Raw genomic sequence first — 26,195 nt, 5'->3', positions numbered from 1 at the left:
CGAAGGTAACCTGGACATTGGGGGCAAAGTTGGAGACAATAAAGGGACTCTCCTTGCTTATTTGAGTGGGTTGCCTTTACGCCCCTTTGGGTCATCACAAGTTGTGGGTGTTCTGTCACTGGAGGTTTTCAAGAAAAAGACTAGCCGGAGTCTGTGTAATTAAGATGGGTGGGAGGGATGGAGCCCTTATTATGGAGTTAAACGGAAGAGAGAAATCAGAGAGGAGATACTGAGGAACCAAATCCTCAACACAGGTAGTCCTCAGCTTACAACTATTCATTTAGTGACCATTCAAAGTTACAACAGCACTGAAAACAGGAGCGTTTTTTCACACTTAACGGCCGTTGTTGCTGCACGCCTGGGCTCATGTGATTAAATTTTGATGCTTTGCAACTGGCTTGTATTTATGACGGTCGCAGTGTCCTTGGGGGGGGAAGGGTGTCACGCAATCCCCCTTTGCGACCTTCCGACAAGCAAAAGTCAGTAGGGAAGGCACAGCCGTGTGACTAATGCAGGGATTCACTTAACAACGGCAGCAAGAAAGGCTGTCAAAGGGAGCAAAACTTTACAAATATCTCACCAAGCAACCAAGACGTTGGGCTCCATTGTGGTCGTAAGTCGAAAGCACCTCTATCCTGCCTGAGCGAGATCCGCTATATTGATTCTGGGCATAAATCCGCTTAACAACTAAGATGACTCGCTTTGTGAAGGTGGTGAGAAAACGTTGGTGAAACGGGACCGAAGTCACCTAACAGACGCCTCACTTAGCGACATAAATTCTGGCCTCAATTGTGGTCGTACGTCAAGGATGTACAAAATGTCCGGACAGATTGGCTAAACAGATCCACAATAGATCAGGCAGAGTGGATTTTTGCATCCGCTTCTTTTTCAAGAAATTTCCAACAGAGTTGGTCACCCAATACTGGATCTGTTTGCATCTGAGTTGAAGGATCAACTGCCTCGTTCCTTCTCCAGGTTCCCGTCCCGGGGATCGGAGGGAGTCAATGCCCTGCGCTGTCAGTGGCCAAAGGGACTCCTTGACGCCTTCCCTTCATTGCCTCTCATCTCGGCTGTTGTCAGGAAGTCCTTGAACTGTCTGTGATGACCTGTAGTCTCTCAAAATAACCCCAAACCCCAAACATACATTAAAGTCCCGTAAAGCCTTCAACTTAACTTCACTGTTTTATTAGGCACAGTTTAAAGTCACAAAAGGAAATAATGAGGCAAAAAGAAAAACCAAAACAAACCGCATTGACCGCGAGTTCCGAAGCAAGCCAAGATAATTAATCATACATTCCAGGAAGATAACCGAGGAGAGTCCATGGGAAAAAATGCCAGCAAAGATAAACCTCTTTCAAAGTAAACACTAAACTTTGACTCCAGCAATTCTGACTACGCAGTTGCAAACTTATATACGTAGCTCCCAGCTGCAAGCCACGAGGAGGATCATGTTAATCTCCTCCTGAGTAGACCTCGCTTTTCCCTGATCCTCTCCTCCCTGCGTGACCTAGGATGGAGAGGGGATGGGCCTGGATCCTCCTCTAACTGCTCAGCCGGCCTCCGCCCTTCCCCAGCCTCCTCCACCACCTCTGGAGCCCCACTCCCACTCCCTGTTGGCTGTTCCTCCTCTTCCTCAGAGTCCGTCTCCGCCAGGGGCAGGACACTGTCTATGAGAGGTATAGATCGGGTCGTGAGAGCTGCTAGAAAATGGCTGCTACCTACAAAATGGCGCTCCTGCCCATTTTAAACCGTCCCCTCGTTGATTTTAACCTTTGGTGGAACCTCGTTGCGGCTAACCCAGCCGCTCTGCTTAGACAGCACCACCTGTCCTCAGGTGGATCCTTAGGGGACATTTCAACAACGAGAGGGAATTTGGGGACAAAATGATTCCACTGGGGGGAAAAAATGGCAGCTGGATTTCGGGGGACGGAGTTTTAGTTTAGTTTAATTTATTGTCATTTCACCTCGTACAATGAAATTAAATATTTCTTATTAAATATTTTTTTTAAATATTAAAATTAATCTTCGGTGTACCTTAGGACTATGAAAATAAACACAAACACACATTCTAGACAATTGAGTTGAAACCCCTATAATATTGCATGAATATTGCACCATACAGTAGAATTCAAGAGAGTTCCTGCCCTGGGACAGAAGCTGTTTTTTTTCAGCCTATTTGTCCTTGTTTTTATTATTATCCTGTACCGTCTGCCAGCTGGTAATAGTTCCAAAAAAAAAAAAAAAGGGGGTTCCCAGGATGAGATGGATCTTTGAGGATGTTTTGAACTTTCTTGCGGCAGTGGGAGCTCTAAAGCTCTTCCAAAGAGGGGAGAGGCAGCGTGGTTAAAGCTGACCAATCCTTGGCCACGATCCTGGGTCTACCTTGCAGGGAGAGAAGTCCCCAAGATGAGTCTTCCCAGCAAAGTCACGCATTCCCCTTGAAGGCAGGGGTCTCCAACCTTGGGCCACTTTAAGCCTGGCGGACTTCAACGCCCAGGATTCCCCAGCCAGCTTTGCTTAAAAGTGGCCAAGGTTGGAGACAGACCCCTGCTTTAAGGTGCGTGGATAGGGTCCCTCGGAGTGAGAGGCGGCCGGTTGAACACGCATGGCCAAGGGGGAGGCTCCTCCCTGGCTGATCTTCCGACTGCCTTGGGATCTTGGGAGCATTTGGAGAGGGCGCCAGGTTGGACGCAGGACACGGTGTGGCCTACTACTTCCTTTCCGCCAGCTGTACCAACTCCACCCTTGGCTCACAAGCTCCCCAGCCTCTCCCCCCCCTCCCAGGCAGGACGAGATAACAAAAGAACAAGAGTTGGAAAGGGATCTCGGAGGTCTTCTAGTCCAACCCGCAGGAAATCCGTTTCAGACAAACATTCGTTAAAAACCTTCAGAGACGGCGTGCCCGCAACTTCCGGAGGCAAGTTGTGAAAAGGGAGTCAGCCCCTCCCCACGCACACACACAAAAAATGCATACTGTTAGCTGCCGTTTAGAAGCAACTATCCCACAGCCCATTACCGCTCCCTGCCCTAAAAGTAGTCAAAACTCAGGGATGATTAGGGAAGAGCTCATTAACACAGCTCTAACCATACATTGAGAACAGCCAGCCTCTGACTCTTCTGATAATTTATGCAAGAGGAAAGGATAATTTATGCAAGAGGAAAGGAACAAGGTAGCCTTTTTGGCCTCGTCTGGTCTAATTCAGCATTATTTTTATTTTTGTATTTTTTTATATTTCCTGAGGAAAGCAACGCCTCAGGGGGGTTGTGGAACTGCTCCAATGCCCTTTTGCAGGGTTTGGGGGTAATAAAACACAACTGACACTCCAGCACCAAGGAAGGGGCTGACCGGCTAAGACCTCCTACTTGCTGTAGTAGGTCTACAACGGCTTGGTTAATATGGGTAGTCCTCTTACAGCTGCCACTGAGGCCAAAAGTTATGCTGTTAAGTGAGACTTAGAATAACTAAGTCACTTTGAATGTACACTGAATGGCATGCATTAAAATGAAATTTCCGCTGCCTGCAGCTCTCAAAGGGTCACCACCTCCAATAGATACAACATGAACATGACAGAATAAATAAATACAAAATTATGCACAGACCCACTTATATTCTATGACACGGAGAAACAACGCAGTCTAGTTCGGATGTATACACGGGCATGGCCAGAACAAATCTTGCGAGTTTACCAGATGGATGGCCTAGCAGGGAACAAAACTGTTACAGAATCTGGTAGTCCTGCTAAAAAGACTTCAAAATCTCCTCCCAGAACAACAGAAACAGACCATAACGTGGGTGTGTGGGGTCTCTAACAATGTTTTGAGCTCCAAGCACGTAACACTTATATAAGCAGCATCCTGAATAACGAGAAGGGAGCTTCCTACCATCTTCTCCACTGTCCTCACCACTCTCTGTAAGGACTTTCTATCAGGGAGGGAGAAGCTAGGCACTGTCGTTTAGGCACCGAGAAAATAACAATCTTATCCTGAAAAATCGAGCATTTTCGCGAAAGGAGCCACAGCCACTCAACCATTTCTATTTCTTTTTCTTTCCCCCCCCCCTTATTTTCCCACAGGCTGCAAAGATGTTTCCTTACCCAAAGCGGCAGAAAACCTGCGACAACCTTCTTTTGTCACTTTCTCGGCAGTATTCCAGGGTGATTTTTTTCCTTGCAAGTACATTTCAGGAATGCATGCACAACAGCTTCAACCCTGAAGCTGACCTGACCAAAGCCCTTTTGAAGCTTCAGTGTTGCCACGCTGAAGCTGAAGGGTAGGGAGGGGGCAATAGAGATAGCCGGGGTTTTGTAGCCAAAACAAAATACTTTCTCCTGGAAACCAAGGTCGTTCTTACACCTGATCAGGGAGAGGCAGAGTGACGTCACAACAGGCGACAGGACGGCACCAGTGATGGGATTCAAATAATTTAAGAACCAGTTCTCTGCCCTAATGATTTCTTCCAACAACCAGTTCATCAAACTGCTCAGAAAGTTAACAACCGGTTCTCCCGAAGTGGTGTGAACTGGCTGAATCCCACCAATGGACAAAACCCTGATTAGACCAGGGGTCACCAACCTTTTGGACCTCAGGGACCACCAAACTCATATTTTTAAATCCCACGGACCAGAGACCCTAGGAAAATCCCCCAAAAAGTCTGCAGGAAAATCCCCCACCCCGTTTTCCTACCGATCGATCGTTCTTTATTTGGGATCGCAGGACACCGTCTCCAGCTCCATTCTCAGGGGGAGAGAGAGAGAGAGAGACTTTTGGCTTCATGCAAGGAAAGCAGCAGAAGCCGCAGAAGTCTTTCTTTCTCTCCCCCAAACTCTGCCAGAAATGAGTCTTTGCCGGTGCAGCCTCTTGGAGCAGGAGGCCTTGCAGGGTCCCAAAAGCTCATTTCTGGAGGAGTTTGGGGGAGAGAAAGAAAGACTTTTGTTGCTTTCCTTGCGTGCAGCCAAAAGCAGCAGGAGGAAGAAGCGGAAAGAAGCAGCCTGGTGGCCAGGCCAGGTGAGTGGGTTGAGTGGGGCAAGTCCACCCACCCACCCTTCCTCCCCTCCCCTCACTACCTCGTGTTGTTCGCAATGCAAGCGACGCAAGCCTTGTGTTCCCACAGGCCATGTGGGCGGCACAGCCTTGTGCTCCCGCGCAGCCTGGATTAGTTGCTTTGAGGGGGACATTTCTCTGTGGATCAGCAAAATTTTCTCGTGGACCCCCAGTGTCCCCGGCCCACAGGTTGGCGACCACTGGATTAGACCACGTGACTGTTTGGGGAAGGAGAAAATGTTACTTTTAATTAGGTGAAAACCACGGGAATCGTCAGAGTCGGTTTTCACCAGATCTGTGCCAATGCGATATGTCCAATAAAACTATTCTTTGAGGAATTCCCAGCCTCGGAGTTTTGTTTGCTATGGGTGTATTACTTGGAACCCTGACACATGGCTTTGATAGCAATTCAGGCAGTCCTCAACTTATGACCAGCCCCATTGAGCCCCAAATTCAGGTTGCTAAGTGAGAGATTCGTTCAGTGAATTTTGCCCCATCTTATGACTATTTCTCCCCGCGATCGTTCAGGGAACCACTGCAGTTGATAAGTTGGTCCTCAGGTTGTTAAGTGAATCTGGGTTGGGTGGCCAGGACATCGCAAAAGGGGATCGCATGAGCACGAGACGCCACGACCGTTATAGATATGAGTCAGGCCTCAAGCCTCCGAATGTAAATCACGTGACCCCAGGGGAGGGTGCTACAACGGTCGTAAGTGTGAAAAACGGTCATAGGTCACATTTTTCAGTGCCGCTGTAACTTTGGACAGTCACTAAGAGAACTGTTGTGAGTGGAGGACTGTATCCATATTCAGGTGAAGGTTTAAATCTGCTTGATGCTCCCAATGGCCCACCAGGCTCAACCCCTCCCTCCGTTGCTCGATTCAGCCTCCTGATAAGGTGACTCGTTCCCCATAAAACATTCCCCCCTTTTATATCTTACCGAAGTAGCTGCATTACGTGGGGCCTGTTTTACTGCCCCTCAGGAAATTAAGCTCACCAATCAAAGGGTGAAATCTGGCCACGGGGAAAATTATGTGCAGGGCCAGAGGAGAGGGAGAGGAGGGAGAGGGTGATGCAGTATCGTCTTTGGCCTCATATTCCTAAATTGGAAAGCCGCACTTTTAACCCAGTCAACAACTCAACGTCCCCCAAGATAAAGGATTCCGCTGAATTTTCTCTCGAGCCTTTCTTTCGCTAAGCCGATAACTCCTGGCGGAGATAGCCGGCGTTAAACTGTCATTCAGAGGCCGAGAGGGAAAACTTTCAGGAACTTTAGTCTGGTGCTCTTCGGGGCTCCGATTTAGTGTTTGCAAAAGATGCTCTGAAAATGAGCAACAAGTCCATCTTCTGCTGCTGAATACTCAAAGATGTCTTTTTATTTTATTTATTTTCCAAGAGGCAACTGGACTTTCTGTTTTTTTTTTCTTTGGAGACGCTTCGCTTCTCATCCAAGAAGCTTCTTCACCTCTGACTCCGTGATGGGGAATGGAAGGATTGATACTCCTTGCAGACAGAGCTGGTCATTTGCGTCCTTTTACAGGGTCGTTGAGGCCACTTGGAGGTTTACCTGTGCCCTCAAGGTGACCTAAGTATTGAGAGAAGCGATCTAGAACTGAGGAGAAACTTCCTAACAGGGAGGAAATATGAACCAGCAGAACCGCTTCCCTCCAGAAGTTGTAGGTCCGTGATGGCAAACCTATGGCATGAATGCCAAGGTGGCACGCAGAGCCATTTGTGCCGGCATGCGAGCCACAGGCAAACTTACCTCACTGCGCATGCGCGCGCCTCACAGCTGATTTTCGGCCCGTTTGAGGCCTTTTTTGGCTTCCCGGAGGCCTGAGGAAGGCCTCTGCAGGCTTTGCAGGCCGAAAAATAGGCCTGTTTCATCACCTCCTGTATTTCCGGAATACAGGAAGCCTCTGGGAGGGCGGTAAAGGCCTCAAACGGGTCAAAAATCAGCTGTGAGATGCAGTGCAGATAAGGGGCCAGGGCGGCGATGGAGGGGATTGTGCGCGCATGCGCAGGGGGCACATGGGGGTACATGCATTGCCTTCTGGGTGCTGGCATGCGAGTGCAAGCACGCAAGCACGAGCACCATTTTTAGCACAGGAGCCCAAAAAGGTTAGCCACCATTGTTGCAGGTGCTCTATCACTGGAGGGCTTTAAGAAAAGGCTGGATAGCCACTTGTCTAAAATGGTTTAGAGCTCTGATGGTGAACCTACGCCCCGTGTGCCGGAAGTGGCACGCAGAGCCATCTCTCCAGGCATGCCAGCCATCGCCCGTTGCTCTTTCAGGCTCCAGTGCACGCATGCGGGCTGGCCAGTTGGTCCTCGAACAGGAGAGCCAGAAACCGGCTCCCTGGCGCACATGTGCATGCCAGCTAGATGGTCCTTCCCATGCGCATGTGCATTAGAAATGAGAAGGGCAGGTGGCCAGCATGCATGCGTGCACCGGAAAACTAAACTTCTGGTTTCCGGCACTCCCAAGCACATGCATCAGGGAGCTTATCCTCCGGTTTCCGGCGTGCACACATGCACCTGCGCATTCCCATTTCAGCACTTGGTGCCGAAAAGGTTTGCCACCACTAGGACAAGGTCTCCTGGTTGAGCAGGAAGCTGGATTAGAACAGGGGTCACCAACCTTTTGGACCTCAGGGACCACCAAACTCATCATTTTAAATCCCGAAGACCAGAGACCCTGGGAAAATCCAAAATCGATCATTCTTTGTTTGGGATCGCAGGATACCATCTCCAATTCCGTTCTCGGGGGTAGAGAGAGAGAGACTTTTGGCTTCATGCAAGGAAAGCAGCAGAAGCAACAGAAGTCTTTCTTTCTCTCCCCCAAACTCCGCCAGAAATGAGTCTTTGTGGGACTTGTCGCACCGGCGCAGCCCCTTGGAGCAGGAGGCCTTGTAGGGTCCCAAAGACTCATTTCTGGCAAAGTTTGGAGGAGAGAAAAAAAGACTTTTGCTGCTTTCCTTGCGTGCAGCCAAAAGCAGAAGAAGAAAGTAGTGGAAAGAAACAGCCTGGTGGCCTAGCCAGGCGCGTGGGGTGAGTGGGGCAAGTCCCCCCTCCCTTTCCCCCCTCCCCTCACTACCTCCTGATGTTCACAATGCAAGCGACACAAGGCTTGTGTTCCTATGGCCCATGTGGGCCGGGCAGCCTTGTATTCCCGCACAGCCTGGATTCATTGCTTTGGGAGGGAACATTTCTCTGCGGACCACCAAGATTTTCTCACGGACCACCAGTGGTCCCCAGCCCACGGGTTGGTGACCACTGGACTAGACGACCTCCAAAGTCCCTTCCAGCTCTCTTCTGATTCATTGGCTTCCTCTCACAGGGAGGCGTGTCCCCACGCCATTAAAGCCACGGCTCTCGAACACGAAGCCAGGGCTGCAAAGGGAAGCCAAACAGCGGAACTGCCTCACGGGCTAATGGCCTCTGCGGAATAGCGATGAAGGAAACATTTGCAAGCGAAGGCCGGGAGGGAGACGCCCGGCAACCAGCTGAATCAGCAAGCAGCCTTGGCCACCAAGGCGAGGAGAGGGATATCGCAGGAAACGGGACTTCGCCCACCTGAGAGAAAGAGGCCCAGAGAAGCGGCTGCATGGAAGCCACTGCGGGAACTCCTTGACTTACGGCCATTCATTTAGTGGCCGTCTGAAATGACAAAAGCACTGAAAAATAGTCATGACCATCGCAGAAGCTCAATCATTATAATGCCTCTCTATTGTAATGCACTGCAGTATTTTTATAAGGCCTGGGTAAGACTTCAGGGTATGGTATCCAGTCTGTAAAAAAGGGATTTTGAGACTCTGGAAAGAGCGCAGAGAAGAGCAACCAGGATGATGAGGGGACTGGAGGATAAAACATACGATGGATGGTTGCAGGAACTGGGCCTGGCTAGTCTAGGGAAGAGAAGGACCAGGGGAGACAGGAGAGCATCTTCCAATATTTGAGGGGCTGCCCCAGAGAGGAGGAAGGGGGTCAAGCTATTCTCCAAGGCACCCGAAGGCCAGACAAGGAATAATGGATGGAAACTGATCAAGGAGAGAGATTCAACCTGGAAATAAGGAGGAATTTCCTGACAGTGAAAACAATCCACCCGTGGAACAGAAGTTGCCTTCGGAAGTTGTGGGAGCTTCATCCCTGGAGGATTTTAAGGGGAGATTTGACTGCCATCTGTCAGAAATGGTGTAGGATCTCCTGCTTGGGCGGGGGGTTTGGACTAGATGACCTACAAGGCCCCTTCCAATTCTGTTCTTCTAATCAGCAGAATGACTTGCCTCTAGGAGTTGTGGATGCTTCATCACTGGAAGTTTTAAGAAGAGATTGGACAGCCACCTGTCAGAAATGGTTCCCCCCCCCGCCTTTTTTTTTTTTTTTTTGGTTTTTTTTTTTTTTTTTTTTTTTGTGTTTTTTTCTGCCTCCCTCCCCTCCTCCGGCTCCCCTCCTCCCCCCCTCCTTCCCCCCTTCCCTCCCCCCCCTTCCCTCCCCCTTCCTTTTCTCCCCCTTCCTCTTTTTTCTTTTTTTTTTTTTTTTTTTTCTCTCCCCTCCCTTCCTTTCCGCCCGCCCCCGGTCCGGTGGGCTGTGGGCTTCGGGCCCTCTTTTTTTGTGGGCTCTTCTCTTGTTTTTTTTTTCCTTCCTTTTTTTTTCTTTCCTTTGTTTTTTTTTTTTTTGGGGGGGGGGGGGGGGGTTGGCTTTTAGGGTCTCTCCTGCTGTGAGTGGGGTTGGACTAGAAGACCTCTGAGGTCCCTTCCAATTCTGTCACCTCTATCAAGAAGAATGGATCCCCGTCATGTCGAAGGGTGCTAACAGGCCCCTGCTCGGGACTCAAATTCTAAAAACTGATGGGAGAAAGTGAGACACGTGTTTTGAAACCGGAAGTTTGAAACCAAGACTTGCTTTCCAACAACCAAGGCTCTGGATTAAACAAGGCACCAGCCTGGGCGTGGCTGAGCTCAACTGTTCTGTACTAAAGCTGGCTTGGGGCTGCTCTGAAACTGAAACCGAAACTCCTCTCCTCCGCTTGTGTTTTGCATTTGGAGCAGGTTTCTTTTTAGCTGGGGAGGGGGAGTAGAACTCCTTGGCATCAGAGCGTGTTAATAATGATAACAAGATACCAAATAATACGAATGCTGTGATGGTCATTTGGAAAAATCCTTTCTTAGTGAGCCCCTAGAAGCCAAGATATTTGCCAAATTTCAATTTTTCAGGCTTTACAGTTCTGGAGATGTTGTGATGATGCGTGAGGGCTTCGATTTGGGGGAGGGAAATAAGGGAGAAAAAAATTCTGTCTCTGCCTACCAGCATCCATCGGTATTCATCTGGCTAGCGTCCCTGTCAGTGTGAGAGAGTTGAGGGCTGTTTGGAAACTGAAAGAGTATTTGTTGTGTGAGCAAGAAGGAGACAGCAAGGAGCCTGGGCGTGGTTTAGCTCAACTGTTCTGTACTAAAGCTGCTTGCTGCTGTGAAACTGAAACTGAAACCAAAACTTCTTCCCTCTGCTTGTGTTTTGCATTTGGAAGGGATTTCTTTCCAGGTGGGGAGGGGGAATAGAACTCCTTGGCATCCGAGCGTGTTAATAATAATAATAATAATAATAATAATAATAATAATAATAACAACAATAACAACAATAACAACAACAACAATAACAACAATAACAATAACAATATAGGAAATACTCTAAATGCTGTAATAGTCATTTCGAAAAATCATTTCTTAGTGAGCCCCTAGAAGCCAATACATGCCAAATTTCAAGTTTGTAGGCCTTATGGTTCTGGAGATTTTGTGATGATGCGTGAGGAGCATTTCTATGTCTGTCTGTCTGTCTGTCTGTCTGTCTGTCTATCTATCTATCTATCTATCTATCTATCTATCTATCTATCTATCTATCTATCTATCTATCTATCTATCTATCTATCTATGGCCTTCAGCTTTGTTCGGGTATTTTCCCACGTCATAGTAGTGGTGCTTTTAAAGTTGTAGCAACGTTTCGGCAGAATCTCATCTGGCATCATCAGGCTTCTGTATTGTGTTCGTACGTTGCTACAACTTTCAAAGCACAACTACAATGACGTGGGAAAATACCCGAACAAAGCTGAATGCCATACATGTAAGTACCCGCGAAAACTTGAGAAAACACACACACACACTAAAGTTGTCCTAAAAATTAAGAAATCGTACGGACTGGTACACCTTTGTTTATGGCATTTGGGTCCAGCCCTAAGCATCTTACTTCTGGCTGTTCCCACCCTCCCCACCCAAGTGTCTTCCAGATGTGATGTGACTAGACCAAACCTTTAGGAAATTGAGGAGTTAATTCTTTGACACATCCGAAGGTTTCTGGCTGGGAAACTCCGACTGAAAAACCCGCGAAGTTTTCCTCTTTTGTGGACAAGCTCAAGGCATTGTCGTCGGGCGTCCCCTGCACCCTCGTTTCCAAACCTGAAACCTCGCGAGCCTCTAGTACGATGCGGTTTTTTTTTTAAAAAAAAAAACAACCCTCGTAAGGCGTGCTGCTACCCGATATGTTTCATCTGCGTTCATAAGAGAGATTTAATGGCAGGCCGGACACAGAGCAATCTTGTTTATCTGTGCGGTCCAGAGACAGCATAGGAGGACGGAGGAGCGCATTAAAATTACTGCTAATTCAGCACACAACAAACATAAGCGTTCTCGCGCTGGGATTCTGGCAACTTAACACAGCCCGGGCTCCCGACACCAGGCTGGTGAGAAAGCAAAAAAGGCACACGCGACCGAAGGGCAAGATCTTCCCCGTTCGTTCTTTTGCACACGCGCATGGCTGGTGCATGCACACCCCTGGCTATTTTGGAGATTAGCAACCAATGAGATGGTCTCCTGAAGGCATCTAAAGGCACCTGAATAGAGGACAACGTCTCTGGACTCTGCTTCAATTCATGTTGCTACCGTGTTTCCCCCCAAAATAAAACGGGGTCTTATATTAATTTGTGCTCGAAAAAATGCATTAAAGGCTTATTTTCCAGTTAGGTCTTATTTTGGGGGAAATAGGGTTCCAAATGTGTCCATCTGGCTGACAATCTTAACTGGGGCTTATTTTCGGGGGTAGGGCTTATGGTATGAGCATCCTAAAGAATCATGATGGGGTTTATTTTCCAATTGGGTCTTATTTTCAGGGAAACAGGGTGCATTCTGGGCGGGATCGGTTTAATTTGTACATATTTCAATCTTGAATTTTATATTTTAAATTTTACAGCAGGGGTCCCCAACCCCCAGGGCCAGGGCCTGTTAGGAACCGGGTGGCTCAAGCGGTGGGTGAATGAGCAAAGCTTCACCTGTGTGTCCACGGGATCTAGGTTGCATGCAAAACCATCCCACCCACTCCCAGTGCGTGGAAAAATTGTCTTCCAGGAAAGCCATCCCTGGCATTGCAGGCCAAAATAACGAGAGACAAATGAAGAACGGTTGCTGGGATTACAAAGAACGGTTGCAGGAATTGGGTATGTCTAATTTCTTGAAAAGGAGTAAGGGAGACCTGACAACATCTTCCAATACTTGAGGGGCTACTGCAAAGAAGAGGAAGGGGTCAACCTATTCCCAAAAGTACCTGAAAGGCAGGAGAAGAAGCAACGGATGGAAACTCATCAAGGAGCGAAGCAACTGGGAATTAAGGAGAAACTTCCTGACAGGGAGAGCAATTAACCAGTGGAACAGCCTGCCACCAGAAATTGCAGATGCTCCATCACTGGGAGTTTTGAAGTAGAGACTGGACCACCATTGGTCTGAAATGGTATAGGGTCTCCTGCCTAGGCAGGGGGTTGGACTAGAAGATCTCAAAGGTTCTGTTCTGTCCTATTCTAATTCTATTCTATTATCCTTTTATTTTGTCATGCTTATGTAGTGTATATTGGGAGGGGGTGACCCTTGAAGAGCTGTATGCAACGAAATTTCATTTTAGTATACATTCAAAGTGACAATAAAGTTATTCTATTCCTATTCCCATTCTGTATTCTGTATTCCATTCTATATTCTGTATTCTATTCTATATATTCTGTATTCCACTCTACATTCTATATTCCATTATATATTCCATTCTATAATCTATATTCCATTCTATATTCTGTATTCCATTCTATATTCCATTCTAAATTCTATATTCCATTCTATATTCTGTATTCCATTCTATATATTCTGTATTCCACTCTACATTCTATATTCCATTCTATATTCCATTCTATATTCTATATTCCATTCTATATTCTGTATTCTATTCTATATATTCTGTATTCCACTCTACATTCTATATTCCATTCTATATTCTATATTCCATTCTATATTCTGTATTCCATTCTATATATTCTGTATTCCACTCTACATTCTATATTCCATTCTATATTCCCCTCTACGTTCTGGTTATTAAATTCTATCTTCTATCTTCTACTCTACTGCTAGAAAGGTCGATGACCTCCGTCTTATAATATGCCTTATTTTAACTTCAATGCTTCTGACACGCACGAAACACGCCGCCTCTGGATGCCCCATAAGTCCAGGGCCCATTGCCCACCAGAGGCAGCAGGAAAGTCGGTGCATTCAGAGCACCGGCCCCGGAGGAGAAAGGGACCACCGGCCACCGATTCCGGGAATCGTGGGTTCCCATAGAGAGGCAGGAGGATCCCGCTGCTCGCAGAAACTCCCCCCGCTTTTTAACGGCAACGCCATACCCCAGCCCACCTCCACGCATGAACGGGGCAGCACGTGGCGTTGCCTTGCGGGAGGCATTACCAGGGAAGGACGCGGCACCTCTGTATAATATTTCGCGGTCCCCACCGGCAGAAGAAAGAAAGAAAGAAAGGGGGGGGGAAAGGGGAGGCCGCCGGCCCTGCTGAACAATGCAGTTTTGAATTCAATTAAAGTGATTATCTGTGGTGCCAAATAAATTGTGTACGGCATATATCCTGTAGCAGTTTACACCTAAAGGCTCATTATTTTCCTAACGGTTTCCTCCTGTTTATGCGCTTTCAAATTAAATTGCTGATAATATGCGCCCAAGTTTTTAAAAAAAAAAAAAAAAAAGAAACCACACACACACACACACACACAAAAATACACCCCGAGTGCACCTTGTCCGAAGAAAATTGATTCTCCTTTCCTCCTGAAGCGAGCGATTGCCGGTTTTTATATACTCGGTTCCTGGTGATCATTAGTAATTCAATTTTCTTTTTATTAGCCCCCTTATCTGCTGAGCAATATAGTGGCAGGGGCTGACCTCTTTCACACGGGTAAATGTTTAAAATCTTTTCCCTGATTAATTTTGCCAGTTAAGGAAAAGAGGAGAAATGGGCCGGCTCTTAGCCATCACCATGAATATAGCTTAATGTTGATGGTGATGGAATTTCTAATGCCAGGCAAATTGATTGAACGCCGCAATTACGGCTCTCTCCTAACTCAAGGGAAATGGGATAGCGTTCTCCGGGACGCAGTCTTTTGGTTATTTAAAACAATCCAATTTGCAAGGATAATTATATATTAGTGTTTTATCTTCCACTTGAAATGAACAGGGGAGTTTTGATACTGGCCCGGCAATAGCAGGTTATTGCTGCAAATTACTCGGTATCTGCTTTCTTTCACATAAAGAGCGAATTAGGCAATCAATTTACCAGGGAAAGGTGGGCCAGGAAAACAGGGAGGGGCAAGGCTGCCCTCTACAGGTCAGGGGGAGGAGGTGTCACGTGAGCCTCGGCTGAAGCGGGGGCGACGGGGGGGGGGACGCACAGCAAGTCGCCCCGCTGCTCTGGCCTCTGGAGCAGGCCCCCGACGTGATGATGATGGTGGTGATGATGATGGAGGAGGAGGAGGAGGAGGAGGAAGAAGGGGGAGAGAGGAGGAGATGAGAAGGAGGAGGAAGAAGTGGGAGAGGGGAGGAAGAAGAGGAAGGAGGAAGAGGAAGATAAAGGGAAAGAGGAAAGGAAGGAAGAAAAGGAAGGAAGGAGGATAAAGGGAAAGAGGAAGGAAGGAAGGAAGGAAGGAAGGAAGGAAGGAAGGAAGGAAGGAAGGAAGGAAGGAAGGAAGGAAGGAAGGAAGGGGATAAAGGAAAAGCAGAAGAAGAGGAGGAAGAAGGGAGGATAAAGGGAAAGAGGAAGAAGAGAAGAAGGAAGAGGAAGAAGGAGGAGGAAGATAAACGGAAAGAGGAAGGAAGAAAAGGAAGAAAGGAGGATAAGCGGAAAGGGGAAGGAAGAAACGGAAGGAAGGAGGATAAAGGGAAAGAGGAAAGGAAGGAAGAAAAGGAAGGAAGGAGGGTAAAGGGAAAGAGGAAGGAAGGAAGAGAAGGAAGAGAAGGAAGAAAAGGAAGGAAGGGGATAAAGGGAAATCAGAAGAAGAGGAGGAAGAAGGGAGGATAAAGGGAAAGAGGAAGAAGAGAAGAAGGAAGAGGAGGAAGGAGGAGGAAGATAAACGGAAAGAGGAAGGAAGAAAAGGAAGAAAGGAGGAGAAGGAAAGAGGAAGGAAGAAAAGGAAGAAAGGAGGATAAGCGGAAAGAGGAAGGAAGAAAAGGAAGAAAGGAGGATAAAGGGAAAGAGGAAAGGAAGGAAGGAGGATAAAGGGAAAGAGGAAGGAAGGAAGAGAAGGAAGGAAGGAAGGGGATAAAGGGAAATCAGAAGAAGAGGAGGAAGAAGGGAGGATAAAGGGAAAGAGGAAGAAGAGAAGAAGGAAGAGGAGGAAGGAGGAGGAAGATAAATGAAAAGAGGAAGGAAGAAAAGGAAGAAAGGAGGAGAAAGGGAAAGCAGGAGGAGAAAGAAGGGAGGAGAGGGGAGGAGCAGGAGGATAAAAGAAAAAAGAAAGAAAAAGAAGAGGAAGGAGGAGGAGGAGGAGGAGGAGGAGGAGGAGGAGGAGAGGAAGATAAAAGGAAGAGGAGGAAGAGGGAAAGGGAAGGAGGAAGAGGAAGTAAAGGAAGGAGAAAAAGAGGAGAAAGAGGAAGAGAAGGAGGCAGGGCCAGGAATGGGCTGCACCTAGCAGCTTGCTAGCTGTTGCAACTAAACAGGCCCTACTCAAATTACCTGCAGGACCTTATTATCAGGTGCGTTGGGTGGGCTGAATATTCTTCAATCAGCCTAACGTTACCATTCCAGAAAACTTCCACTCCAACCAATAACTCCGAGACAGGCAGCTTCTCAAAAGTTCCTTTTATTTTGGATAGTTAAACTGGCACAACTGAGGAACCCCGAATCTTGAAATTCCGAATTTCCTTGCAGCAAGTAAAAAAATTACAAATCCATCCCCTGTACCCATCATCGCATCACCTGCCCCAATCACCATCGTCCCAACTTGAGGCCTCCCCTCACCCAGGTGCAGACACAACATGACCTTGACTTAGAAAAAAAAATGCTATTTTGTCTAACTACATACACTCCCAGAAATTCCACCCTCCCATTTTCCTAGGCTCAAAATGTGGCAGTGTGGGAGCATCTGGTCTCAATATGGCTTCCAAAGCTGACATCTTTCTTCCCCCTCCCATTTAAAGATTTTTTTAAAAAAAGCTGAGTGAAAGACTTGGTTTCTCTCTCCCCCACCCCACCCCGCCTCGCAATTCTGTTTATGAGGAAGTCAAGAGTCAGCCGGCGGGGAGTAAACTAAATAAAGAGCAGGCAAAACAACTGCAAAGCACATCTGTCTTTGAAGCCTCGCGCGCCAGATCTTCCAACAGCTTTCTGAAATTGTCAACATTTTCAAAAGCTGCAAAACTACCAGAAAGATGCCGAGCTGCCTAAACGCTCAGCGATGAGGGTTTTTTTTTTTAATTTTTATTTTACACCTGCTCCTCCAACTAACTCAAGGGACAGAGGGATCTTCTTCCTCCCATCCTCTTCCTCTCTAAGGTACAGGCCAGTCAGGCAAAGAAAGCCGAGGCAACCGAGAGCCAAAGAGTCACGTCCCAAGCTCAGAACCTAGGTGGGTGTCAGCAAACCATAAGCCACAAGCCGTAGAAAGCCCCCACACCGCCAATTAGTGATCGGCCGAGACTCCAAATGTGCATGTCCAAAATCTCTGAAAATTCAGATAACTTTCAACAGCTCAATCCCGAATAGGGACAGAATGGATAAAAATCGATTTTTAAAAATTAAAAAAAAAAAAAAGATTTCTTAAAATTTAAGATTTTCTTTAAAACATTTTTAATCAAATTTATTTTAACAAAATGCTTTTGGAATAAAAAATCTACCTAGAGAGTTTTCTGTTTAAGATACATTAATAATTTAGATTTATTCAGTGTGAAACGGAGCTTAGTGGTGTAGCACGAGGCTGTCTATTCTGCAATATTTACATTTTTGGGTCAACTCATTCCACAAATCCAAGCTCTACAAAGCTGAGATAACATACCCTGCATGGGTGCATTCACACAATTTCACAGCAGAGGTGACAGCTGCTCTTTAAAAATTAGGATTTAAATCGAGTTGGTTTGAATCAAGCCTTTTTTGACTAGTGATTTAAACCGTGATTCAAATTGTGATTTAAATCAAATCTGCCCTGAAAATGGATCACGAGGTTTTTCGGAAGCAGGAGGCAACCTGTTCTGACCTCGGCTTCCCCAACAGGATGAAGCCAAGTCTTCGTCCTGATAAACCCCTTTTATTTAATTTACAATGAATTTCCTCTCCAGCAAAATCCCAGCAAAACAGTCTTTCAAGAGATTTCACAACCACAGATCTTTATCAGGCTGGGAGAGTTGCCAGGCCAGTATTTTCCAAACGCCACACTGTAGCAGCAATGCCTTGGCAAGAAGTCAGGAACAGATCTTCACCCTAACGAATTGGAACTAATTGCCTCCTGCAAACCCCACTCCCCTTTTGCTTCTCCTTATTCCCTCTGGGAGGGCCCATTCACCGTCCACCTGTGGCTTTGCTCCCGAGTCAGCCCTTGTTCCTTAGCTTTGCCCCTTCTCTTGGCAGCTCTGCACATGCGCACAGTGGGAACAGGCTCCAGCTGTTCTTCTTCCCCACTGATCTCCGACTCCGAAGACAGCTAACTGTCGGACGGCCCTGACCCCATCTCTGCCTCCGACACAGAGCCCTCGTCAAAGCCTTCCCCAGACTCCGGGACTGGCCCATGTTCTTCCCCAACCTCCTCACTGTCCAAATCTGCTGCCAGCTCCGCCGGCCCCTGTCAGGCCACAACACAACCCACCCTTTATCCCCACCCTTAAAATACACCAAATGGGGTACTGCAACATCCAGGACCCCCGGCCTTTCCAGGAACATTAGCTACAGCCCTCCAGAAGATGGGAGAAAAGACCCTCGCTGGTCCTGATTGTTTGGCTAGAGACCCTCTTTTAAAAAAAATCAATGTTCAGATAGGAACGAGAATAACTCACCTGAGAGAACCACAATAGCTGGCCTCTTGGCGCGTGACAGTCGTGGCTTGGCCATCCACCCAGAGCCAAGGGCAGCAGGTCCAACTTGTTACCGTCACCCACCCAGCCAGCCAGCATCTCCCACTTCAAAGCATCGCTTACCTTCTTTGGGCGAACCAGGAGCGCGAGAGGCCGGCAGCCGGCGCAACCGGTGCTTGCCGATTTGCACGAGGCCCTTTGTGCCGGTCCGCCGGGCGGTGGGAGAGGACCTTCCCCGTGCAGCGTGGCGTTTCCGGAGGCAGTAGCGGCTTTTCAGGAGCAGGGTGGGAGAGCTGGAAGGAGAAGCAGAACGCCGGTCAGTATCCTTCACCGCAAGGCGCCTCGGACACCAACAGGTGCAACTTGCAAAGGCGCCACGCAGAAAGGCCTTGTGCATATCACGCAAACCACAGAAGCAAATGGCCATTGGTCCCCTCATGAAAGCCCCAATGCTCTCTGGGAGCGAAGTGCAAGCACCGCATAAAACCACCTGGGTAGGATCTTCTCCAGCACACTTATTCTCCAAGCGCACTTGTTCTCCAAGCACACTTGTTCTCTAAACGTGGCTCCGGCCACAAGGCAGCATTCCAACATGTTCCCCTCACCTGAAAGTCCTCCAGGTGTTCTGGACCAGAAACCCAGCCTTCCCCTTCATCTTGCTAAATTGGATATGCCTGCAGAATCCATAACTTTTGCAAAGTTCAATCCTATCCAGTCCCCTCTTCTTCATTCCTCTATTCTATTCTATATTCTATTCTTCCTTCTATTCTATTCTATATTCTATTCTTCCTTCTATTCTATTCTATATTCTATTCTTCCTTCTATTCTATTCTATATTCTATTCTTCCTTCTATTCTATTTTATATTCTATTCTTCCTTCTATTCTATTCTATATTCTATTCTTCCTTCTATTCTATTCTATATCTATTCTTCCTTCTATTCTATTCTATATTCTTCCTTCTATTCTATTCTATATCTATTCTTCCTTCTATTCTATTCTATATTCTATTCTTCCTTCTTCTATTCTTATCTATTCTTCCTTCTATTCTATTCTATAGTCTATTCTTCTTCTATTCTATTCTATCTATTCTTCCTTCTATCTATCTATCTCTCTTCTTCTTCTTCTTTCTCTTCTTCTACATCATTTTTTTCTACATTCTATTCTTCCTTCTATTCTATCTTTCTTTCTATTCTATATTCTATTCTTCCTTCATTCTATTCTATATTCTATTCTTCCTTCCTATTCTATTCTATATTCTTTCCTTCTATTCTATTCTATATTCTATTCTTCTTCTATTCTATTCTATTTCTATTCTTCCTTCTATTCTATTCTATATTCTATTCTTCCTTCTATTCTATTCTATATTCTTCCTTTTATTCTATTCTATATTCTATTCTTTCTATTCTATTCTTTTCTATTCTCTATTCTTTTTCATTCTATTTTCTATTCTATTCCCTATTCTATTCTATCTCCTTCTATTCTATTCTTCCTTCTATTCTATTCTATTCTATTCTATTCTTCTATTCTATTCTTCTATTCTTATTCTATTCCTCTTATCTCTGTATCTTTATATCTATATTATCTTCATTTTTTTCTCTTCTCTTCTTTCCTCTATTCCATTCCATTCCATTCCATCCTATCCTCTCTACTCTCTTCATTATCCTACTCTATCCTGTCCCGTCCTTCTATTCTCTTCTTCATTCCTCTACTCTATATTCTATTCTATTCTGCATTCTATTCCATATTTCCTCTTCCTTTTTCTCTATTCTTCAGTCCTCTATTCTATTTCCATTCCAGTCCAGTCCTCTCCACTCCCTTTCATAACCAGGATGAGCAACCAAAGTTAAAAGGAAAAAAAAGGGGGGGGACGGGGGGACAAAGATCCTCCTAGCAGCATCAGGAACTTACCTGGCGCTTCCTTTCCTCTTCGTGATTTTCGGCCAGCTCCTCAGTCTGTAATTTAAAAAGCTGGTAGTTCCCAAGACGCCTCTCGGGCTGCCCTGGGCAAGGCTGCCCTGTCCGAGAGGGACCCGCCTCAGTGCTTGGACGGAGGTGCTGGCACCCACACAGGAGGCCTCACCGGGCCCAACCCCTTCCTTCCGCTTCCAAGTGAAGACCGAGGCCAAGGGGGAAGGGGCAGACTTCGCACTCGCCGCTTTCCACCTGTACTGGCTGGAGGAAGCCGCCAGCTTCGCATGCGGGGCGGGTTTCTTTGGCTTGGCCCCCAGTTCGAGAGGCCCTCCCCTGGACTGTAGTTTGGGGGAGGCCGTCGCCACGCAGGCAGAGAACCGGGGGGTGCTTTCGGGGGCCCTGGAAACGGCCCACCGCTTCACGCTTCGCGGGGATTTGCCGGGATTTGCCACCCAGGTGTAGTTGACTCCCCTGAAGCGGGAAGACCTGCCGGTAACCGGCAAGGAAGACGGCTTCTGGACCAATAAAAGGGCGGACTTGTTTGCGGGAAGACTCGTCCCAGAACTGGAAGAGGCCGATGCCTCCTCGCCCGAAGGGTTGCAGCCCCCAGACAGGGCCACGTTCCTGGGGGAGCTGAGCTCGACTGACCCAGCAGGAGAGGGCTGGCGGTTTGAGCCACACAGGGGTGCAGCCTGGGATGCTGGTTTCTTCCAGAGGGGGAGAGACCTCGCCCCCTGCTCAGGCGAGGCGAGACACCGGCGAGGCTCAGATTTCAACGTAATGGCACCCTCGCTGATAGTCCGGCCTAAGCTGGGGGTCAGCACGCTCCCCCCGACAGGCTTTTTCGGACCGGACTCCGGCCGGTTACTTCCACCCATAGCCAGGCTTTTGCAAAGGGGTAGGTGGAACACCTCTTGGTTGTGTCCCGAGTCCGCGGACAGAGGACAAGAAGCCGCGGACGGGCTTCGGCTGGAAGACGACGGGGACTTTCTTGACCCTGGAAAGTCCGTCGGAAACCCTGAGCCGGCGGCGTCACTCGCCACGGAGTCAGCTGGCAGCCCAAGGTTGGCCTTTGCGCTGGAGTGGGGCCTTGCTTCCAAAAGTATCGGCGGTGGCTCGGGAGCCTCCTTACCGGCACAGCTCTGGGCCGCCCAGGAAGTCCCCGGAGAAATGCTGGTGGCCGAAGACAGGGTCGGCCTAGGCGGAGCGTTGACTAGAGAGTATTTCTTCCTCCAGGTAGTCGCGTTGGCCTGGCCGGGCGGGAAATCTCGGGAGGGTTGCTGGCCGTATCTAGCGCTGAAGGTCGCTTGGCTGTCGAAGGCAGGAAGTTTAGGGTTCCTCCACCTGGAACGCGAAGGAGGCGGGGGAGGAACCGGCGCATTCCCATGGGCGTTTTTATGGTCATTGATGAGGCCTGAAAAACAGAACAAGAGTTGGAAGGGACCTCGGAGGTCTTCTAGCCCACCCCATGTGCTTAAGTAGACCTTAGAACAGGGGTCACCAACCTCTTGGACCTCAAGGACCACCAAACTCATAATTTTAAATCCTGTGGACCCTGGGAAAATCCCCAAAAAAGTCTGCAGGAAAATCCCCCACCCCGTTTTCCTACCAATCGATCGTTCTTTGTTTGGGATTGCAGGATACTGTCTCCAGCTCCGTTCTCAGGGAGGGAGAGAGAGAGAGAGAGACTTTTGGCTTCATGCAAGGAAAGCAGCAGAAACCGCAGAAGTCTTTCTCTCCCTCAAACTCTGCCAGAAATGAGTCTTTGTGAGACTTGGCGCAGCCTCTTGCAGCAGGAGGCCTTTTAGGGTCCCAAAGACTCATTTCTGGCAGAGTTTGAGGGAGAGAAAGAAAGACTTTGGCTGCTTTCCTTGCGTGCAGCCAAAAGCAGAAGAAGAAAGAAGCGGACAGAAGCAGCCTGGTGGCCAGTCCAGGCACAGGGGGCGAGTGGGGCGAGTTCCCCCCCTCCGCCCTTTCCCCCCTCCCCTCACTCCCTCGTGTTGTTCACAATGCGACACAAGCCTTGTGTTCCCACAGGCCATGTGGGCGGCGCAACCTTGTGTTCCCACACAGCCTGGATTAATTGCTTTGGGGGGGACATTTCTCTGCGGACCACCAACATTTTCTCGTGGACCACCAGTGGTCCCTGGCCCACCGGTTGGTGACCACTGTTCCAGCCCACCCCCGCCTGCTTAAGAAGATGCATGTAAACATTTTTATGTGCTGGGAAACACACTGCGGCCTTGGCTCTCCAGAGTTGTTAAGAAAATCACTGCAGCTGTTGTAAGTAAGTTGCTCAGTGAATCTGGCTTCCCCATTGAGTTTACTTGTCAGAAAATTGACCCTGGGACACAGCAATCGTAATAAAAGTTAGATTTTGCAGCATAAATTCAAGTCCAGAAAACACACAGATGACTGATTCATCAGGATCATAACTTCTTTATAAACTTAATAACATAAGTAGAGTTTACAATACCATTGGTAGATTCTTTCAACATGGAAAGGTTACAAGCAAACACAAACAGAAGCAGACAACTTACAACTCCAGGTCAGAGCAGAAATAAGTTTCAGTTTCAATTCTCAGCAAAGCACACAGAACCAAACCAACCCCGGGGTATCAGCTCCCATTGGCTGGTCTGTTGCCATGCTTACTCACTTGCTGACTTTGTTAACCATGTCTCTGCCAGTTAATGAATATATTCTGACAATAAATACAAGTCAGTTTCCAAGAGTCCGAATTTGGATCATATGACCATAGGAATAGCGATAGCGATAGCATTAAGACTTATATACTGTTTCACACTGCACTCCACAGCCCATTTAAGCGGTTTACAGAGTCAGCCCCTTGCCCCCAACAATCTGGGTCCTCATTTTACCCACCTCAGAAGGATGGAAGGCTGAGTCAACCTTGAGCCAGTCAGGATCGAACTGCTGGCAGTGGGCAGAGTCAGCCTGCAATACTGCATTCTAACCACTATGCCACCATGGCTCTTTTTTCCTTCCTTCCTTCCTTCCTTCCTTCCTTCCTTCCTTCCTTCCTTCCTTCCTTCCTTCCTTCCCTCCCTCCTACTTACCACTAGCACTTAGACTTATATACCCGCTTCACAGTGCTTTCACAGCCCCCTCTAAGCAATTTACAGCGTTAGCCTCTTGCCTCCAACAATCTGGGTCCTCTTTTTACCCACTTTGGAAGGATGGAAGTCAACTTTGAGTCGGCCAGGCTTGAACTACTGGCAGTGGGCAGAGTCAGCCTGCAATACTGCATTCTCACCACTACGTCACCACGCCCTCCCTTCCTTCCCACTAGCACTTAGACTTCTATACCGCTTCACAGTGCTTTTACAGCCCTCTCTAAGCGATTTACAGCGTTAGCCTCTTGCCTCCCACAATCTGAGGTTCGTCTGACCAAGTCAAGGCGGAAGCCCGATCCACTTAACAACCGGGTGACTAACTTGTCAACTGCAGGGATTCACTTAACGACGATGGCAAGAAAGAAAGTAAAATGGAGCAAAGCTCAGTTAAACAAGTGTCCGACTTAACAATAGACGTTTTGGGCTCAACTGGGGTCATAAGTCAAGGACCACCTGTATGCTGGAAGCCAGCTGAGAGGAGCAGTTAAGGCAGCAGGCGGCTAGACGCCAGGCGATTGTGAGTTCTAATCTGACTAACCCTGCTGGGTGACCTTGGGCCAGCCCCTCTCTCTCTACTCCCAACGTCAGGTCCAGGCAACAAGCCAGCCAGATAAGACCCCGCAGCTGGGTTTCATGCCTAAAGTGGGACTAGAACTCCCTGTCTCCTGGTGATTGGCCCAAAGTCCCCCAACCTGTTTTCATGGCTAAGCTGGGACTAGAACTCCCAGTCTCCTGGAGATTGGCCCAAAGTCCCCAGCCAGCTCATGACTAAGGTGGGACTAGAACTCCCACCTTCCTGGTGAGTGACCTAAAGTCACCCAGTCTGCTTTACCATTGGCTAAGGTGGGACTAGAACTCCCACCCTCCTGGTGACTGGCCCAAAGTCCCCCAAACTCTTTTCATGGCTAAGCTGGGACTAGAACTCCCACCTTCCTGGTGATTGGCCCAAAGTCCCCCAAACTCTTTTCATGGCTAAGCTGGGACTAGAACTCCCACCTTCCTGGTGATTGGCCCAAAGTCCCCCAACCTGTTTTCATGGCTAAGCTGGGACTAGAACTCCCAGTCTCCTGATGATGGCCCAAAGTCCCCCAGCCAGCTCTCATGACTAAGGTGGGACTAGAACTCCCACCTTCCTGGTGAGTGACCTAAAGTCACCCAGTCTGCTTTCGTGGCTAAGGTGGGACTAGAACTCCCACCCTCCTGGTGACTGGCCCAAAGTCCCCCAAACTCTTTTCATGGCTAAGCTGGGACTAGAACTCCCACCTTCCTGGTGATTGGCCCAAAGTCCCCCAAACTCTTTTCATGGCTAAGCTGGGACTAGAACTCCCACCTTCCTGGTGATTGGCCCAAAGTCCCCCAACCTGTTTTCATGGCTAAGCTGGGACTAGAACTCCCAGTCTCCTGATGATTGGCCCAAAGTCCCCCAGCCAGCTCTCGTGACTAAGGTGGGACTAGAACTCCCACCTTCCTGGTGAGTGACCTAAAGTCACCCAGTCTGCTTTCGTGGCTAAGGTGGGACTAGAACTCCCACCCTCCTGGTGACTGGCCCAAAGTCCCCCAAACTCTTTTCATGGCTAAGCTGGGACTAGAACTCCCACCTTCCTGGTGATTGGCCCAAAGTCCCCCAAACTCTTTTCATGGCTAAACTGGGACTAGAACTCCCACCCTCCTGATGACTGGCCCAAAGTCCCCCAACCTGTTTTCATGGCTAAGCTGGGACTAGAACTCCCAGTCTCCTGATGATTGGCCCAAAGTCCCCCAGCCAGCTCTCATGACTAAGGTGGGACTAGAACTCCCACCTTCCTGGTGAGTGACCTAAAGTCAACCCAGTCTGCTTTCGTGGCTAAGGTGGGACTAGAACTCCCACCTTCCTGGTGACTGGCCCAAAGTCCCCCAAACTCTTTTCATGGCTAAACTGGGACTAGAACTCCCCGCCTCCTGGAGATTGGGCCAAACTCACCCAGTCTGCTTTCATGCCCAAGCTAAGACTAGAACTCCCAGTTTCCTGTGATTGGCCCAAAGACATAAGGCGGGACTAGTACTCACCGTCTCCTGGGGATTGGCCCAAACTCACCTAGCCGGCTTTTGTGGCTAAGGCCCGGGACTAGAACTCCCACCCTCCTGGGTTTCTAACCTGAGGCCCTCGCCACTAAACCAACCTGTCTCTCAACTACGCAGTATACAGGCTACACACCTTTTGACTCACAATGCTAGCCTTCTTCACTGGACTTCAATTCCCAGAACTCTGGGAGCTGAAGTCCACCAGTCTTACAGTCGCCAAGTTTGGAGACACCCCCCACCACACGGCCTAGCAGCATTATAGAGCTGAAGGGCACCTCCAGAGGCCATCCATTCCAACCCTCCCCGCCCACTGACGCCCCAGGGAAGCGGGGTGACAGTCTCTGCCTTCCCCTCCCCGCAAGGGTCCGAGGCAGGGCCTGCTGAGGCCGGGTCCCGAGGGGCCCTCGCTGGCCGCCCCCTCCCCAGGAAGGGTCCCCGACCCCGCCCGAGGAAGGAGGGAAGGAGGGAGGCCGGCCTGCTCCCACCTACCAACCACCCCCCGCCCGGCTTTTCCTCCGGGCCCACTCCCGCCGCCCGACTACACCTCCCATCGGCCCCAGCGGAGGCCCACCTTGAAGCAAGCGGATCTGCCGCCTCAGCCGCTCCTGCTCGGGCTCCATCCGAGCCTCCCCTCCAACCGCCACCGGCGCCCCTATGACGCCATCGCCGCGCGACGGCGAGCCCTTCTTT

The 26,195-nt window shown here is 48.6% G+C and overlaps 1 protein-coding gene across 1 annotated transcript in view; it reads right to left on the bottom strand.

Annotated features, from left to right (window-relative positions):
- The window catches only part of ZC3H3 (zinc finger CCCH-type containing 3), a 233,021-nt gene extending 206,838 nt beyond the window's left edge, over nucleotides 1–26,183 (bottom strand). Inside the window, exons 1-3 of the mRNA XM_087962274.1 lie at nucleotides 26,077–26,183; nucleotides 20,311–21,727; nucleotides 18,525–18,694 (exon numbers count right to left, since the gene is read on the bottom strand). Coding sequence (XP_087818400.1) covers nucleotides 18,525–18,694; nucleotides 20,311–21,727; nucleotides 26,077–26,125 — 1,636 coding nt within the window. The 5' untranslated portion in view covers nucleotides 26,126–26,183. The remainder of the gene's footprint in view (nucleotides 1–18,524; nucleotides 18,695–20,310; nucleotides 21,728–26,076) is intronic.
- Nucleotides 26,184–26,195: the final 12 nt, after the last annotated feature.

This window comes from Notechis scutatus, chromosome 3 (genome assembly GCF_049901735.1).
Source record: "Notechis scutatus isolate UNSWTSFEM ecotype Mainland chromosome 3, rNotScu1.2, whole genome shotgun sequence".
Lineage (NCBI taxonomy): Eukaryota > Metazoa > Chordata > Lepidosauria > Squamata > Elapidae > Notechis > Notechis scutatus.
This window is presented reverse-complemented; position numbering and strand designations above follow the sequence as displayed.